This window comes from Lynx rufus, unplaced genomic scaffold, assembly GCF_022079265.1.
Source record: "Lynx rufus isolate CCGP_SWC_20201006 ecotype Redwood Valley unplaced genomic scaffold, mLynRuf1.p SCAF_14, whole genome shotgun sequence".
In the NCBI taxonomy this organism is placed as follows: Eukaryota; Metazoa; Chordata; class Mammalia; order Carnivora; family Felidae; genus Lynx; species Lynx rufus.
The window spans coordinates 64134444-64150526 of NW_025814828.1; the positions used below are offsets into that span (position 1 = coordinate 64134444).

The 16083-nt window shown below is 37.9% G+C and overlaps 1 protein-coding gene across 1 annotated transcript in view; it reads left to right on the forward strand.

The window, feature by feature from the left end:
• The window catches only part of CENPI (centromere protein I), a 76874-nt gene continuing 60791 nt past the window's right edge, over window positions 1-16083 (forward strand). Inside the window, exons 1-4 of the mRNA XM_047076298.1 lie at window positions 1-220; window positions 1098-1235; window positions 5452-5570; window positions 5858-5965. Of these exons, the coding sequence (XP_046932254.1) occupies window positions 1-220; window positions 1098-1235; window positions 5452-5570; window positions 5858-5965 (585 nt within the window). The remainder of the gene's footprint in view (window positions 221-1097; window positions 1236-5451; window positions 5571-5857; window positions 5966-16083) is intronic.

Genomic DNA, 16083 nt, shown 5'->3' on the forward strand with positions numbered 1-16083 from the left:
ATGTCACCTCAAAAGAGAGTTAAGGACTCTAAGGCACAAAAGAGGACTTCACAAGATAGTGATAGTTATAAGACTAATCTCTTGGCCTTGAAAGAAGAGGACCTAAATGACTCAAAGTGCAGCTTAAAACATGGACAAAACGATCCAGTGAAAGATTATGGACATGCTGATGATGAAGCAGAAGATGCTCTGAAAAGAGCAGTGAGATACTTTGAGAAAGGTAAGACAGATAATTTTTCTTATGAAAGTTCTATTTCTGTAAAAAAATATCCTACACCTTTTACTTATGGATTTTAATTTTTTAAATATTTTTTTAACTTTATTTATTTTGAGAGAGAGAGAGAAAGCATGAGCAGGGGAGGGGCAGAGAGGGGGGGGGGAGAGAGAGAGTCCCAAGCAGGCCCAGCACCATCGGCACAGAGCCCATTGTGAGGCTGAAACTCATGAACTGGGACATCACGACCTGAGCCAAAACCAAGAGTGGGATGCTCAACCCACTGAGCCACCCAGGTGCTCCCTTATGGGTTTTTAAAGGAAAGCATATTTTTGTTCATTCATGCTTTTTTTTATTTAATAGGCATTTATTGAGCAGTTACTAATGTCAGTATGTTGGGTACTAGGGATACAACAACAAAACAAACTCTTGGCAGTGTGGTTTCCTAACTGCTGCACATTGGGATTATCTGAGAATCTTTAAAAAAACATTGATGCCTGGCTTCCAGTCTTAGACATTCTGATTTTATTGGTGTGGAATGCAGTCTGGGCATCAGGATTTCTAAAAGTCTCCTTAGGTGATTACAATTTGCAGCAGAGTTTGGGAACTACTGCTCTAGTATTGGATCAGCTTATAGTCTAAGTTTAGTGCTTTTAGTTACTTTAGATCAGAGATGCCAGAGCATGATTCAGTTTTCCTCACTGAAGGTGCTATTGCTCCATTGCTGTTAAATATTGTAGAATTTTAAAGGCTTTGAAACATTTTGGGGAAGACATTTTTAACATAAAGCTATTTCTTTATAGTATCCCAAGTTGCAACTGTTGAGGTTGAAGACTGAAAGAATTTTAAAGGTCCCACTATTTAATATTGTTCCTTTTTCCAGGTCCTGTTGAAACTTCACGGAGTAGAGATAAAACCTTGGAAAAACACTTGAAAACTGTGGAAAATGTGGCTTGGAAGAGTGGTTTAGCTCCAGAAGGAATTGACATTCTACTAAATGTGGCACTTAGTGGCAAATTTGGTATGTCAAGGGGATACATTTGTCATCAGTTTGCAGTTAGTTTTGCCTTCCAGACTTTGAATTAGATTGTTTATTGGTATCAGCTGTAGTTCCTTATTTGTACTATTCTCTTCATAAAGCCAATCTGGTAAGATTATAAAATGGACCTTTCTTGTGTTCAAGCTACCTTATGAACCAAAAGTTTCTGTGTGCATATGTTGAGAATGGTTAGTTATCACATGACTTTACAAATAGAATGTATAAACTCTTATCTCCAAATATATGGGAGTCATTTTTAGTATTTCTCTTAAGCATAGATAATACTTTATTTTATTTAAAAATTTTTTTTTTCAACGTTTATTTATTTTTGGGACAGAGAAAGAGCATGAACGGGGGAGGGGCAGAGAGAGAGGGAGACACAGAATCGGAAACAGGCTCCAGGCTCTGAGCCATCAGCCCAGAGCCCGACGCGGGGCTCGAACTCACGGACCGCGAGATCGTGACCTGGCTGAAGTCGGACGCTTAACCGACTGCGCCACCCAGGCGCCCCATGCATAGATAATACTTTAAATAATGCTGCTAGAAGGCAGCTTAAGAGATCACTTGATCTGTTTCATTGCTTTTAGGTTTACTTGCCTATGACAAGTCCCTGTTGATACTGGTTCCTTTATAGTGTCTATGATCTAACAGACAATATGCTTTTGTTTTTGTGGAAATGATTTCTTTCCTCCTCTAAGTGCATTTTGAATGGAGGGGGAGAGGTTCTTAGAAAGAAATAACACCTGACCCGTATTCTTTTTTACTTGACAAGAACCTTTTAACCTACTCTCATCCAAATTCAGACTCGGAAGGTATTTAAGGCCTTGAACATCCTCATTTTAAAGGTGAGGAAACTGAGACTCAGAGTGGTTAAAGAGACTTGCTTAATGTCAGAGTTAGAACTGGGGAACTTCGATCTTCTAAGTCCCCTTCTAGTGTTTATACTGTACCACACTGCTATTGGGCTTTCTACTTTTTTTTTTTTTTTGAACTGTTAAGACATCTGTCAAAACTGGTTGCTTTATATGTTATTTCCTGGCCCTTGCATATTGGGTTCCTTTGTGTATACCCTAGCATCATGTTTTCAGGGGTGTATGTTTTAAAGCAACAACACATTACTAGCTGAAACCAAAATATGACTCCCAGGTATTTTCTCTACCTTTACTTGATTAATTCTCTGTGTTTAACCACAAAGTGAAATTTGACCTGATAAAATTGGCTCTTCTTTTAAGCGGTTTCAGATTTTTTGGTTCTTTTATTTTTTAACGTTTTATTTATTTTTGAGACACAGAGAGAGACAGAATGAGAGTGGGGGAGGGGCAGAGAGAGAGGGAGACACAGAACTCAAAGTAGGCTCCAGGCTCTGAGCTGTCAGAACAGAGCCCAACTTGGGGCTCGAACTCATGAACTGCGAGATCATGACCTGAGCTGAAGTTGGATGCTTCATCGACTGAGCCACCCAGGTGCCCCTAAATTTTTTGGTTCTAATATCTTTCCAGGAATCCATGTTTAATTTTTTAAATGTTTTATTTATTTTTGAGAGACAGAGTGAGCACAAGTGGGGGAGGGGCAGAGAGAGAGGGAGACACAGAATCTGAAGTAGGCTCCAGACTCTGAGTTGTCAGCACAGAGCCTGATGCTTATGAACCAGGAGATCATGACTTGAGCCAAAGTTGGACACAACCGATTGGGCCACCCAGACGCCCCTCCAGGAATCCATGTTTAACTAATCAGTGTCTATTGTCAATTCTATTTCTTCTCCCCTTAAAACATGTATGGAATATACAAGTATTTTCTATTTTGGAATTTCTTTTTTTGATATCTTAGAAAGTAATGGTTAGAAGGTTTTCATGATGTTTGTCAGGTCTTGTGGCAAATGCATGCCTCAGCCTTGGAAACTAGTATATGGCAATTTTAAAAATAATCTCTTTCTTTCTATTCTAACTTCATTTTTCTGTTAAGCTGGAATTGGAGATGTCATATGTGGCCTCCTTAATTGTTTTTCTCCTTTTCGTTATTTCTGTGATACCCTCCATCACTACTATATCTTTACATATAGCTCTTTTGCTAAGTTGAAATGCATATTCAGGGGCAGGTGTGCTACAAATTTCATAGTTAAGTACAAAAGGACTTTGGGGTGCAGTCAGTTAAGCTTCTGACTCTGGATTTTGGCTCAGGTCATGACCTCATGGTTCATGAGATTGAGCCTGTGTTGGGCTCTGTGCTGATAGTGTAGAGCCTCCTTGGGATTCCGTCTCTCCCTCTCTGCCTCTCCCCTGTTTGCGCGCTCTCTCTCTCTCTCTCTGTCTCTCTCTCAAAGTTAATAAAGTTTTGAAAAAAGGACTTCAGACACTTTAGAAATTAAAAAGTTGCTGGGAAGTAAGTATTAAGTCTATTGAATTCACCCTTTGAATTTGGTACATGTGTGAAGTGTTAGTGGTCAGACTGTTTTAAACTTTAGAATAGTTGGGGATGGGAGTAAGGGAGAAAAGAGAAATGAAAACAAGGAACCATAGTGGAATAGAGAGATTTTTATTCTTGTGATTCATCACCTGCCATCACTGCTTCCTTCCTTCTCCACAGAATGATGGAGTAGAAATTGAGGTATATGTAGAATGAATAAATTTAGAGACTAATGTATAGCATGATGATTATAGTTAATATTGTTTTTAATGTTTATTTATTTTTGAGAGAGAGAGAGAGACAGAGTGTGAGTGGGGGAGAGACTGAGAGAGAGACACACACAGAATCTGAAGCAGGCTCTAGGCTCTGAGCTGTCATCACAGAGCCCAATGTGGGGCTTGAACTCGCAAACAGTGAGATCAGGACCTGAGCCAAAGTCAGATGCTCAACTGACTGAGCCACCCAGGTGCCCCAATAGTTAATAATATTGTATTGAATATGAGAAATTTGGTCAGAGAGTAGATTTCAGGTGCTCTCACCACACACACACAAATGTTAACAATGTGAGGAGATAATTGTAAATTATCTTGGCTGTAGTAATCATTTCACTATGTATATGCGTATGATATCATCATGCTATGCATCTTAAATATATGTAATTTTTATTTAAAAAATAAATAGAGGTCTTCACCCTCAGGGAAAAAAAAAAGATGTGTGTAAGATATTTCTGAGGATGTTACCTACGGGCCAAGTTAAGATCAGTGTTATTTCCATAAATGGATGTGATCATCATTCTAGAATACATCTAAAACAAACTGTATAAGATAATTTCTAAGAATGCTAATTGCAGAAGTGAGAACTGTGTTATTATAGTGAATGGATGTGATCAGCACACTGTAATGCATGTGAAACAGTGGTTAAAGACATGGATCCAAGATGCTTTTGAAAATTCTATTTGCATGAGAAGTTGAGAATAGTTGTTTTTTCAGTGACTGGTGTGATTACCACATTATAATGCAAATGAAACAATGTTTACGTACCAAAAAAATTGATGAGATATGCATTTAATTCTTGAAACCTTCATAAGCAGAAATTGATATAGGGTGTATACAAAGCTATTTGCAGCATCACTTCTATTACCAGATGGGAGAATACCATGGAAGCCAGAGAGTATGATGGAAAGATTGGACCAGTATAGAATGATATTACAGCCAGCTAATTCCAAGAATAGCTGTTTCATTCTGCTGTCCTCCCCACTTTTTGGGAGGGATGGAGAATACAAATATATTTATTCTTAAATGAAGCAGCTCATGCAAGATGTCTGTCTGTAGCTTTAAATAAGAATCTATTGTGCCATTAAAAAATAATAACTAAATAAAAAATAATCTTTGAAATTTGTAAGGCTTTTTTTGAAGTATAATTCACATTCCATAGAATTCACTCTTCAAGTATGCAGTTCAGGATTTTTTTTAGCATATTCACAGAGTTGTACAATCATCACCACTCTCTAATTCCCACACATTTTCATCACCCCAAAGAGAAACCCTGTACTCATCCTCCCTTTTTAAATAGAAATACAGAGTCAAAGAATTTGCTTTATAGTTTATATTAGAAGTTAAAGGTACATTTTTTTTGAAACTATGTTTTGAAATGATGATAAGAGATCTATCAAATATTACTCACTGTTTATTGCCTTCAGTATACAGTGAGATTTTTTTGGACTAAGTGAATAATAGTAAAGTAATAAACAAGATTCTAAAATGTAGTTTAATTTGCAGTTTTGTCTGCTTTCCAGGAAATGTTGTAAACACTCGGATATTGAAGTGCATGATTCCAACAACTCTAATATCAGAAGATTCTGTGGTTAAGGCAGTCTCCTGGCTTTGTGTTGGCAAGTGTTCTGGTAGCACCAAGGTAATCTTTTTAAACACTTTGATGATAAGTCCTTCAGAACCACTTAAGGGCTGGCAAGGAAGAGCCACTTATGGAGTAATGGCAGTGGCTTTTTGTGGAAAGCTTGTGGTTTTGGAACAATATAACTTGATGCAGGGACTCTGCTCAAGCAGAAATTTTTTACTGAGATATAAAATCTATTATCCTACTTTGTGCTAGAGGCTTCTAAAATAGCCCTGAGTGGGCAATTAAGCTCTCTCCTGTGCCAGTTATATTTCTCTAAAGATAAGCATTTTGTCTCTTGATAGGTACTTTTTTATCGTTGGCTGGTTGCTATGTTTGACTTCATTGATCACAAGGAGCAAATTAACTTACTCTATGGCTTCTTTTTTGCCTCATTGGAAGATGATGCACTGGTAAGTAAAAATTAGACATTATGAATCAATCAAATGGTACGCTCTTGTATATTGACACATGATGTGTGCGTCAAAGTGCCACACAATGAGTTTTTCCTTATTTTTATTTATTTTTAAATGTTTATTTATTGAGAGAGTGAGGCAGAGCACGCACGCGCATGAGCTGGGGAAGGGAAGAGAGAGAGAAATCCCAAGCAGGCTCTGCGCTGTCAGACACAGGGCTCAAACTCATGAACCCATGAGATCATGACCTGAGCCAAAACTGAGAGTTGGATGCTCAACCGGCTGAGCCACCCCAGTGCCCTGTTTTTCCTTATTTTAAATATTTTTTTTAAGTTTTTTAAGTTTGTTTGTTTGTTTATTTATTTATTGAGAGAGAGAGAGAAAGAGAGAACGCGAGCAGGGAAGGGCAGAGAGATAGAAGGACAGAGGATCCAAAGCCGGGTCTATGCCAACAGCAGATAGCCAGCAGAGAGCTTGATGCGGGGCTTGAACTCATGAACCGTGAGATCATGACCTGAGCTGAAGTTGGAGGCTTAACCGACTGAGGCACTTAGTTGCCCCTGTTTTTCCTTATTTTAAAATAGTCAGCGGCACCTGGGTCGCTCAGTTGGTTAAGCCTCTGACTTTGGCTCAGGTCATGATCTCATGGTTCGTGAGTTTGAGTCCCATGTTGGACTCTGTGCTGACAGCTCAGAGCCAGAGCCTACTTTGGATTCTGTGTCTCCCTCTCTCTCTGCCCCTCCCCAGCTCATGCTCTGTCTCTTTCTCTCTCTCTCTCTCAAAAAATAAGTAATAAACATTTTTAAAAAAGGGGCTCCTGGGTGTCTCAGTTGGTTGAGTGTTTCCCTCGGCTCAGGTCATGATCTCACAACATGTGAGTTAGAGCCCTGCGTCGGGCTCTGGGCTGACAGCTCAGAGCCTGGAGCCTGCTTAGGATTCTGTGTCTCCCTCTCTGCCCCTCCCCTGCTTGTGCTATCTCTCTCAAAAATAAACATCAAAAAAATTAAAAATAAACATTAAAAAAATTAAAAATAAAATGTTAAACATATAGAAAAGTATAAAGCATAACACTCTTGCACCTGTCTTTCATATTAACAAAGTTTTTACCATATTTGCTTTATATTTTCTTTTAAGGAAATAAAATGTTACAGATAGAATCGACTCCATATTGGAGTCTCTGCTAATTTAGGGCAGTGATTGTAATCTTTTCCCTTTAAAACCACTTTAACAGAGTCCTGTGGGTCACTTATTCTACATTTTCTTGTATTACCACTGCAAAAACCTCATCAGAATTAATGAGGAGAGGATTGCTTTTGATGAGATGCTAGTGGACTGATTTTGATGAAATAGCATAATTATTCCCCTTGAAAACATTAGTAACTCTAAGAAATCAATCTACTGTCCACCTGGAAGACTTTCAAGGGCCATCAGTAGTTCGTAGACCGTGTGAATCATTCATTTAACCAAATTCCTCTTGGCTTTGGAAAGGAAATTCATTCATTGATTTTACTTTTAAAAATTGATATTTTCACTGTATTTGTTGCATTGTACTAGGCACTGTAGAAGATTAAAAGTTTAGCAGAGAGTTTCTGTATTCCAGGTATTTAAAATCCAGTTGGGGGATTAAGGAAAGTACATAAAGTTAAATAATACCTTAAGAGTTAAATTATCAAAGATAGTATATGACAATGTGGGGATAATAATTGCTGTGACTTTTCCAGGAAGGAAGAGAGCACTGTAAACCAGAGTGATTAGAAAAAGCATCATAAATAAAGTATGTGGGTGTCAAGCTAGTCCTTGAAGGTTGAATAGGATGTGAGATTTGATAAAAGGAAATATTATTTCATATGACAGGAACATTTCAAGCAAAGTTGTTAGCTGTGTAAATTTTGTTCCCAGAGAACTTCAATAGATCAGTCTGACTTAACTACAGTTGTGTCAGGCAGTGGTGGAGGGTAGGGCTGAAAAAGTTGGATGAGGAAAGATTGTAGAGGTCTTAAGGTGATGCTAAAGAATTTGAACTTTATCCTCTATCCAATGGGGAAATCAGTGATAATTTTTGGGAAGAACATGTTGAAAGCAGAATTGTTGGAAGTTGTGTTTAGTATGCCAAACAATATGAATAAGGAGAGAGGCTAGTGTTGGGAAGAATAGTTAGGAGACTAATATGATAATCCAGGTATAAAGTGATGAAGTCCTAGACTAGAAATTCTCAAATATGATTTGTGGGCCCCTTGAGTCTCCCTGATTCAGGAGTTCTGAGAAGTCGAAATTATTTTCATAGCAATGTCAAGATATTATCTGCTATTTTCATTGTGTTGGCATTTGCACTGATGGTGCTATAAAGTAATGGTGAATATAACTGGTGCCTGAGGGGCAACTGGGTGGCTCAGTTGGTTAAGCGTCTGAGTTCAGCTCAGGTCATGATCTCATGGTTTGTGAGTTCGAGCCCCGCGTTGGGCTCGTGCTTACAGCTTGGAGCCTGGAACCTGCTTCGATTCTGTGTCTCTCTCTCTTTCTGCCCCTCCCCAGTTTGTGCTCTGTCTCTCTTTCTCTCTCACTCTCTCACTGGTGCCTTAGCCAGAATCAGGGCAGTGGGGCCAAACTGTATTAATGGTCATTTTGTTCTTCACTGTAGTAAAAAACAAAAATGCTAGTTTCTCTTAATGTCTCAAATGAAGCAGTAAAAAATAATGCATTAATTTTACTAAATTTCAACCTTTGAGACATGTTTTTAATATTCTGTGTGATGAAATAGGAAGTACAAATAAATCCCTTCTGTGTACTAAAGTATAATTGTTGTCCTGAGGAATAGCACTTATGTGATTGAGTTGTGAGCTAAACTAGCTGCTTTCTTCATGGAATACCATTTTTACTTGAATGACTGACGTTTAAACTATGGTTATTCAGATGTGGGTATTTGGCAGATGTTTTCTCAAAAATGAAAAGCCAGCCTGTCATTTCAAAGGAAACAACTTGAAGTATTTGTTCCCACTGATTTGAGCTTTCAAGTGAAAATTATGAGTTGGGAAAATTTGTATCTACCACTGTGAACTTGACAGCTTCCCAATACTTAAACTTTTCTGATGAGATTGGTAACAGTAATAATAAATGTGAATTGTAATGAAATGTGTCAATATTTGGAAGCTTGGTATAACTCAATAACCAGTCTTTTCCAGATGACTAAGTATGATGTTATAAAATTATACATGGGTAAAAGATCCATTCAAAATGCAAGATATATCAATGAATTTTATTTATTTACATAATACTTTTTCAAAAGACTATTTCTTTAATGTTTTTTCAATAGACTTTAATTTTATACACCAATGAATTTTTTTTTTTAATTTTTTTTTTCAACGTTTATTTATTTTTGGGACAGAGAGAGACAGAGCATGAACGGGGGAGGGGCAGAGAGAGAGGGAGACACAGAATCGGAAACAGGCTCCAGGCTCTGAGCCATCAGCCCAGAGCCCGACGCGGGGCTCGAACTCACGGACCGCGAGGTCGTGACCTGGCTGAAGTCGGACGCTTAACCGACTGCGCCACCCAGGCGCCCCACACCAATGAATTTTAATAGAACAGTACAAAGAGTTCATTGATAAGGTTTCAGATTCCACATTGCAGCTAACCCTTAAGAGACTACCACTTATCAAGACTAATATACACCGTTTTATGAAAAGGCTATTAAAATATTCCTTTCTTTTTCAACTACATGTCTGTGAGGCTGGATTTTCTTCATTTACTTCAGTGAAAACAAACCAGGTTTAGTGCTGAAGCAGAGAATCCAGCCATATTCTATTAAGTCTGAAACATTAATGTCACTCTAGTCATTTTTTTTTGGAGAATTAGTAGTTTTTCATAAAATAAGTAATTTATGTTAGCATGTAATGGGTTTATTATTTTTTAATGGATTAATAACCATTTTTAAATTTGTCAGTTTTAATTTCTAATATGGTGGGTATCTATAGATATAAACCAGATAAACAAAAGCTCTTTGGGATCCTCTAAATTTTAAGAACGTAAAGAGTCTTGAGACCAAAAGGTTTGAGAACCACTGTCCTAAACTAAGGAGGTGGCAGTGGGGATGAAAAAGTGAAAGGACAGGTTTTGGTGGAAATTATAAAGGAAGAATTGACAGGATCTGGTACCTAAACTGGATTAAGGAAAGGATCAGGAGATCAAGATCTGAGCCATTTCTCAGCATGGCTCAGAATGATGGTACCTTTGAACATGAAAGGGAAGGAGGTAGTTTTGGAAGGCATATAATATCTTTGGATTTAGATGTACAAAGTTTGAGAGCACAAGGCATCCTGTAGAAATTCACTTAATGAACATTTATTAACTGCATACGATGCCAGACATTGAATTTAGAATTGAAAATACAAGTAACAGTAAGACATAATAATATATGTGAGGCTTATATGCTAGGCATTCGGTGCTTTATATACAGTTATTTTATCAACTCTAAGATGCCATCAATTGTAAGAGACATCATTATCTTATGAACCACTACTAAAAAGTGCTGTCATTAAAACTGTCATATGGCATCAATTATAAGATTAGTCCTATTTTCAGAGATTTAAAATGTAAAAAAAAATATTGGGTTATGTAAAGTATTTTTTCTAGTCCTGGGGTTCTGAAATATTCCTTTAAAATTCAATATTTTTTACATCAATATTCCTTTAAAAAAATATTGAGGGGCATCTGGCTGGCTCAGTCAGTGAAACATGTGACTTGATCTTGGGTCATGAGTTCAAGCCCCATGTTAGACACAGAGCTTACTTTTAAAAAATGTTTATTGAGCACCTACTATTTTCTGTACTTGTGCTGTCCAGTATAGTAGCCATTAACCTCATGTGACTAGTGAACACTAGAAAGTTAGCTGGGCCAAACTAAAATGTGTGTAAGTATAAAATATACACCAGATAAAATGTGGTTTTAACCCATTTAAGTCTCTTGACAACCTTAAAAGATATAGGCTTTTATCCTTATTTTATTATTTTCTTTAAAAATTTTTAATGCTTTAATTTTTTAAATTTAATTTATTTTTTTAATTTACATCCAAGTTAGCATATAGTGCGACAATGATTTCAGGAGTCGGTTCCTTAATACTCCTTACCCATTTAGCCCATCCCCCTTCCCACAACCCCTCCAGTAACCCTCTGTTCTCCATATTTAAGAGTCTCTTATGTTTTGTCCCCCTCCCTGTTTTTTTTTTAATTTTTTTTAACGTTTATTCATTTTTTGAGAGAGAGAGAGGGACAGAGCGTGAGTGGGGGAGGAGAAGAGAGAGAGGGAATCACAGAATCCGAAGCAGGCTCCAGGCTCTGAGCTGACAGCATAGAGCCCGACGCAGGCCTCGAACTCACAAACTGTGAGATCATGACTGAGCCAAAGTGGATGCTCAACTGACTGAGCCACCCAGGTGCCTCACCCCCTCCCTGTTTTTATATTATTTTTGCTTCCCTTCCCCTATGTTCATCTGTTTTGTATCTTAAAGTCCTCATATGAGTGAAGTCATGATTTTTGTCTTTCTTTGACTGATTTCGCTTAGCATAATACTCTCTAGTTCCATCCACATAGTTGGAAGTAGCAAAATTTCATTCTTTTTGATTGCTGAGTAATACTCCATTGTGTATGTATACATACATATCACATCCTCTTTATTCATTCATCCATCAATGGCTATGGATAGTGCTGCTATAAATATAGAGGTGCATGTGCCCCTTCAAAACAGCATACCTGTATCCCTTAGATAAATACCTAGTAGTGTAATTGCTGGGTCGTAGGGTGGTTCTATTTTTAATTTTTGAGGAACTGCCATACTGTTTTCCAGAGTGGCTGCACCAGTTTGCATTCCCACCAGCAGTGCAAAAGTGTTCTTCTTTCTCCACATCCTCGTCACATCTGTTGCCTGAGTTGTTAACGTTAGCCATTCTGACAGGTGTAAGGTGGTATCTCATTGTGGTTTTGATTTGTATTTGCCTGATGATGAGTGATGCTGAGCATTTTTTTCATGTGTCAGTTGGCCATCTAGATGTCTTCTTTGGAGAAGTGTCTATTCATGTCTTTTGCCCATTTCTTCACTGAATTATTTGTTTTTGGGTGTTGAATTTGATAAGTTCTTTATAGATTTTGAATGCTAACCCTTTATCTGATATCTTGTTTGCATCTATCTTCTCCTATTCTGTCGGTTGCCATTTAGTTTTGCTAATTGTTTCCTTCCCTGTGCAGAAGCTTTTTATCTTGATGAGGTCCCAATAGTTCATTTTTGCTTTTGTTTCCCTTGCCTCTGGAGATGTGTTGAGTAAGAAGTTGCTGCAGCCAATGTCAAAGAGGTTTTTCCCTGCTTTCTCCTCAAGGATTTTGATGGCTTCCTGTCTTACATTTAGGTCTTTCATCCATTTTGAGTTTATTTTTGTGTATGGTGTAAGAAAGTGGTCCAGGTTCATTTTTCTGCATGTCACTGTTCAGTTTTCCCAGCACCATTTGCTGAAGAGAGTGTCTTTATTCCATTGGATATTCTTTCGTACTTTGTCAAAGATTAGTTGGCCATATGTTTGTGGGTCTATTTCTGGCTTATTTATTCTGTTCCATTGATCTGAGTGTCTGTTTTTGTGCCATTAATTTTTTAATGTTTATTTATTTTTGAGAGACAGAGCACGAGTGGGGGAGGGGCAGAGAGAGAGGGAGACACAGATTCTGAAGTAGGCTCCAGGCTCTGAGCTGTCACCATAGAGCCCGACATGGGGCTGGAACTCACGAACCACGAGATCATGACCTGAGCCGAAGTTGGACGCTTAACAGACTGAGCCACCCGGGTGCCCCCGTTTTATTTTATTTTTTGAGAGAGAGAGAATGAGAGAGAGACAGAGTGTGAGCAGGGGCAGGGCAGAGAGAGAGGGAGACACGGAATCCAAAGTAGGCCCCAGGCTGTGAGCTGTCAGCACAGAGCCTGACGCAGGCTCGAACCCACAAACCGTGAGATCATGACCTGAGCCAAAATTGGACGTTTAACCAATTGAACCACCCAGGCGCCCCTTTGTTTTTCTATTTTAGAGATGAGGAGTCTTGAGGCAGAAAGAAGTCAAATAATTACCCAGGGTCACATGACTAGAGCCAGGATTTACGGCAAAATTGTATCATTCCCTTTTTAGAGAAGAGACAACTGAGGCATGGAAAAGCTAAATAACTTTGCTGAGGTAAGCTACCTAGTAAGAGACTTAGCCTGGAAGATCTTTAAAGGTAGTAGGGGAAAAGATAAATACAAGGTGATAAATCCTATGAGAGTATCCACAGGGTTCTGTGGTGGTATAGAGGAAAGGCATCAAAATAAGACTAGGGATCAGAGTTAAAATTATAGGAATTTGTTTTCTGTAGGAAGCAAGATACCTCTCCTGACAATAAGGAAAAAGGATGGGTGTTGATGCTAATACATGTGTGGGTTAGTAAGGGACACAGTTGAGGGAGTTCCTGCCCAGTGGTAATTTTTTTCAAGTTTTCACTCTAAGTAGGAGGCAAAGTCTTCTAACAGTGAGGAGGGGAAGATAAAATACTATGTTTGAGGAGACAGTATACATTTTGAAATAGCTTCTGATGGAAATGGGAATGGGAGATGATTAGAGACAGAAGTTTTGAAGGCCCAGATGGGGTTAGAGAGCATGGATATGTGATGTTACTAATATGCAAAGGATAGGTCAGATTAGAATACAAGAGCATGATTGAGCTGATGGACCAGGGAGTCTAGATAGAAAGGGGAAGTAGGTGAAGACAGAAGAGGGGAGACTGGGAACATACACAGCAGAGGTTTGGAATGCTTTGGTGATTGTCAAGACCTGTAGTGGGGTTAAAAGCTGGAATAATAGGAAATTGTTGCATTGGAGTTTAAGGTTCAGGAGTCGATGGTTCAGTGTGATGACAAGATTCAGAGTGACCGTGGCGAGAGAGTTGTTGAAGTAGAGTGAGGGAATGAAGGTTATTGGAATTGACATTTTCTCTTTCCTTATGGATTTGTTGTTGCTGCCCGTCTATCGATTATGGAGTAAAGTATGTTGAAAATCTCCCACTGTGATGGAAGATTTGTCAGTTTTTCTTTAAAGTTCTGTCAGTTTTTGCTTTATTTATTTTGAATCTGTTATTAGGTGTTTGCCCAATTATAGCTTTCTTATCATTCTGATGAATCAAACCTGTTATCATGGAGTAACTCTTTGGGGTGCCTGGGTGGCTCAGTTGCTTAAGTGTCCGACTCTTGATATGGCTCACATCGTGTTATCACTGTCATGAGATTGAGCCCGTTATGCTCTGCTCTGAGTGCAGAGCCTGCTTGGGATTCTCTCCCTCCCTCTTTCTCTGCCCACCCCCCCAAATAAATAAACATGGAGTAACTCTTTGTCATTGGAAATGCTTTTTGTTTTAGTCTGTTTTGTAGGAGACTGACATTGCTACTCTGGCTTTATTTTGGATGGTAGTTGCTTGGTATATTTCCATCTTTTGGGGTTTTACTTAATCTTTTTTCTTTTTTGTCCTCATGTCTTAGATGCCTCTTTTGAATAGTATGTAACTAGATTTTATTTTTAAATCCTGTTTGATGATTTTTGTCTTTAATCTAGACAATTATTTACCTGTGTAGTGATTATTGATATACTAGGAATAAATTCAAAGATCTTATTTGAAACTTTCTAAATGATTGGCTTTTTTCTGCCTTTCCCCCCACCTCTTTCTCTGTTATTTTTGATTGATTGTGGTTTTCCCCCTATTCTTGTTTGGAAGTTAGTTATACATTCTGTGTGTGTTCTTTTAGGTGTTATTGTATCTATTTTAACATGCATATTTATTGTAAAAATGTACAACAATGTCACTCTTCCTACTGTTTTTCTTCTGGAAAATATAGTTATTTTTCATAGAATATGTTATTTATGTTAGCATGTAATGGGCATATTATTTTTCTAATGAATTGATAAACATTTCAATTTTTCTCAGTTTTAATTTCTAATATGATTTTTCATAGAGTCTAAAGGTAACCAGTATCTTTACTCTCATCTTAAATGAGGCAAGGTCCTAAGAACGCTTTACCTCTGATCAAAGCCTTTCCAGATTATATGCTATTGTCTTGTTTTAGTTCTATCTCATTCTTCTCCACCCTTCTCCACACGCACATGAAGTTGACATCATTATTATCTTCACAGTTGATGTTTGTTTAGATTTGCCCACTTATTTACCAATATCTTTGCTTACCATTTGTTTTTGCATCTCAGACCTTCAATCTGAGATCAATTTCCTTTAGAATATTCTTTCAGTGAGAATCTTTGGATAGTAAACTGTTGTTGTCTGAAAATGTCTTAGAGTGCCCTGTTCTGGGGTGACAGTTAAATTCTCTCAGGACATTGAAAATATTATTCCACTGGCTCTTTCTTTCTCTTGTTGTTGAGTCTGTTTAATTGTAATCTGTCATTTCTTCTTTTCTCTCTGGGTACTTTTTAAGAACAGCTTTATTGAGATATAATTCACATATCATACAGTCTACCTCCTCAAGGTATACAATTCACTGGTTTTTAGTATGTTCACAGATATGTGCAACCATGAGAATAGTCAATTTTAGGACATTTTCATTACCCCCAAAACCCTGTACCCTTTATCTATCATTCCCCCATCTTTCTATTTAGGGGTTCCTAAACAACTCCTAATTTATTTTCTGACTTTAAATATTTGCCTGTTTTTTTTAATTTAATTCCAAGTTAGTTAACATACAGTGTAATCTTGGCTCCAGGAGTAGAGCCCAGTGACTCATCACTTACATGTAACACCCAGTGCTCATCCCAACAAGTGCCCTCCTTAATGCCCATCACCCATTTAGCCCATACCCCCCACCCCAATGTCTCCAGCAACCCTCAGTTTGTTCTCTGTATTTAAGAGTCTCTTATGGTTTGTATCCCTCTCTGTTTTTATCTTATTTTTCCTTCCCTTCCCCTCTGTTATCTGTTGTGTTTCTCAAATTCTACACATGAGTGAAATCATGATACCTTTCTCTGACTGACTTATTTCACTTAACATAATACTCTCTAACTCCATCCATGTTGTTGCAAATGGCAAGATTTCATTCTTTTTCATCACTG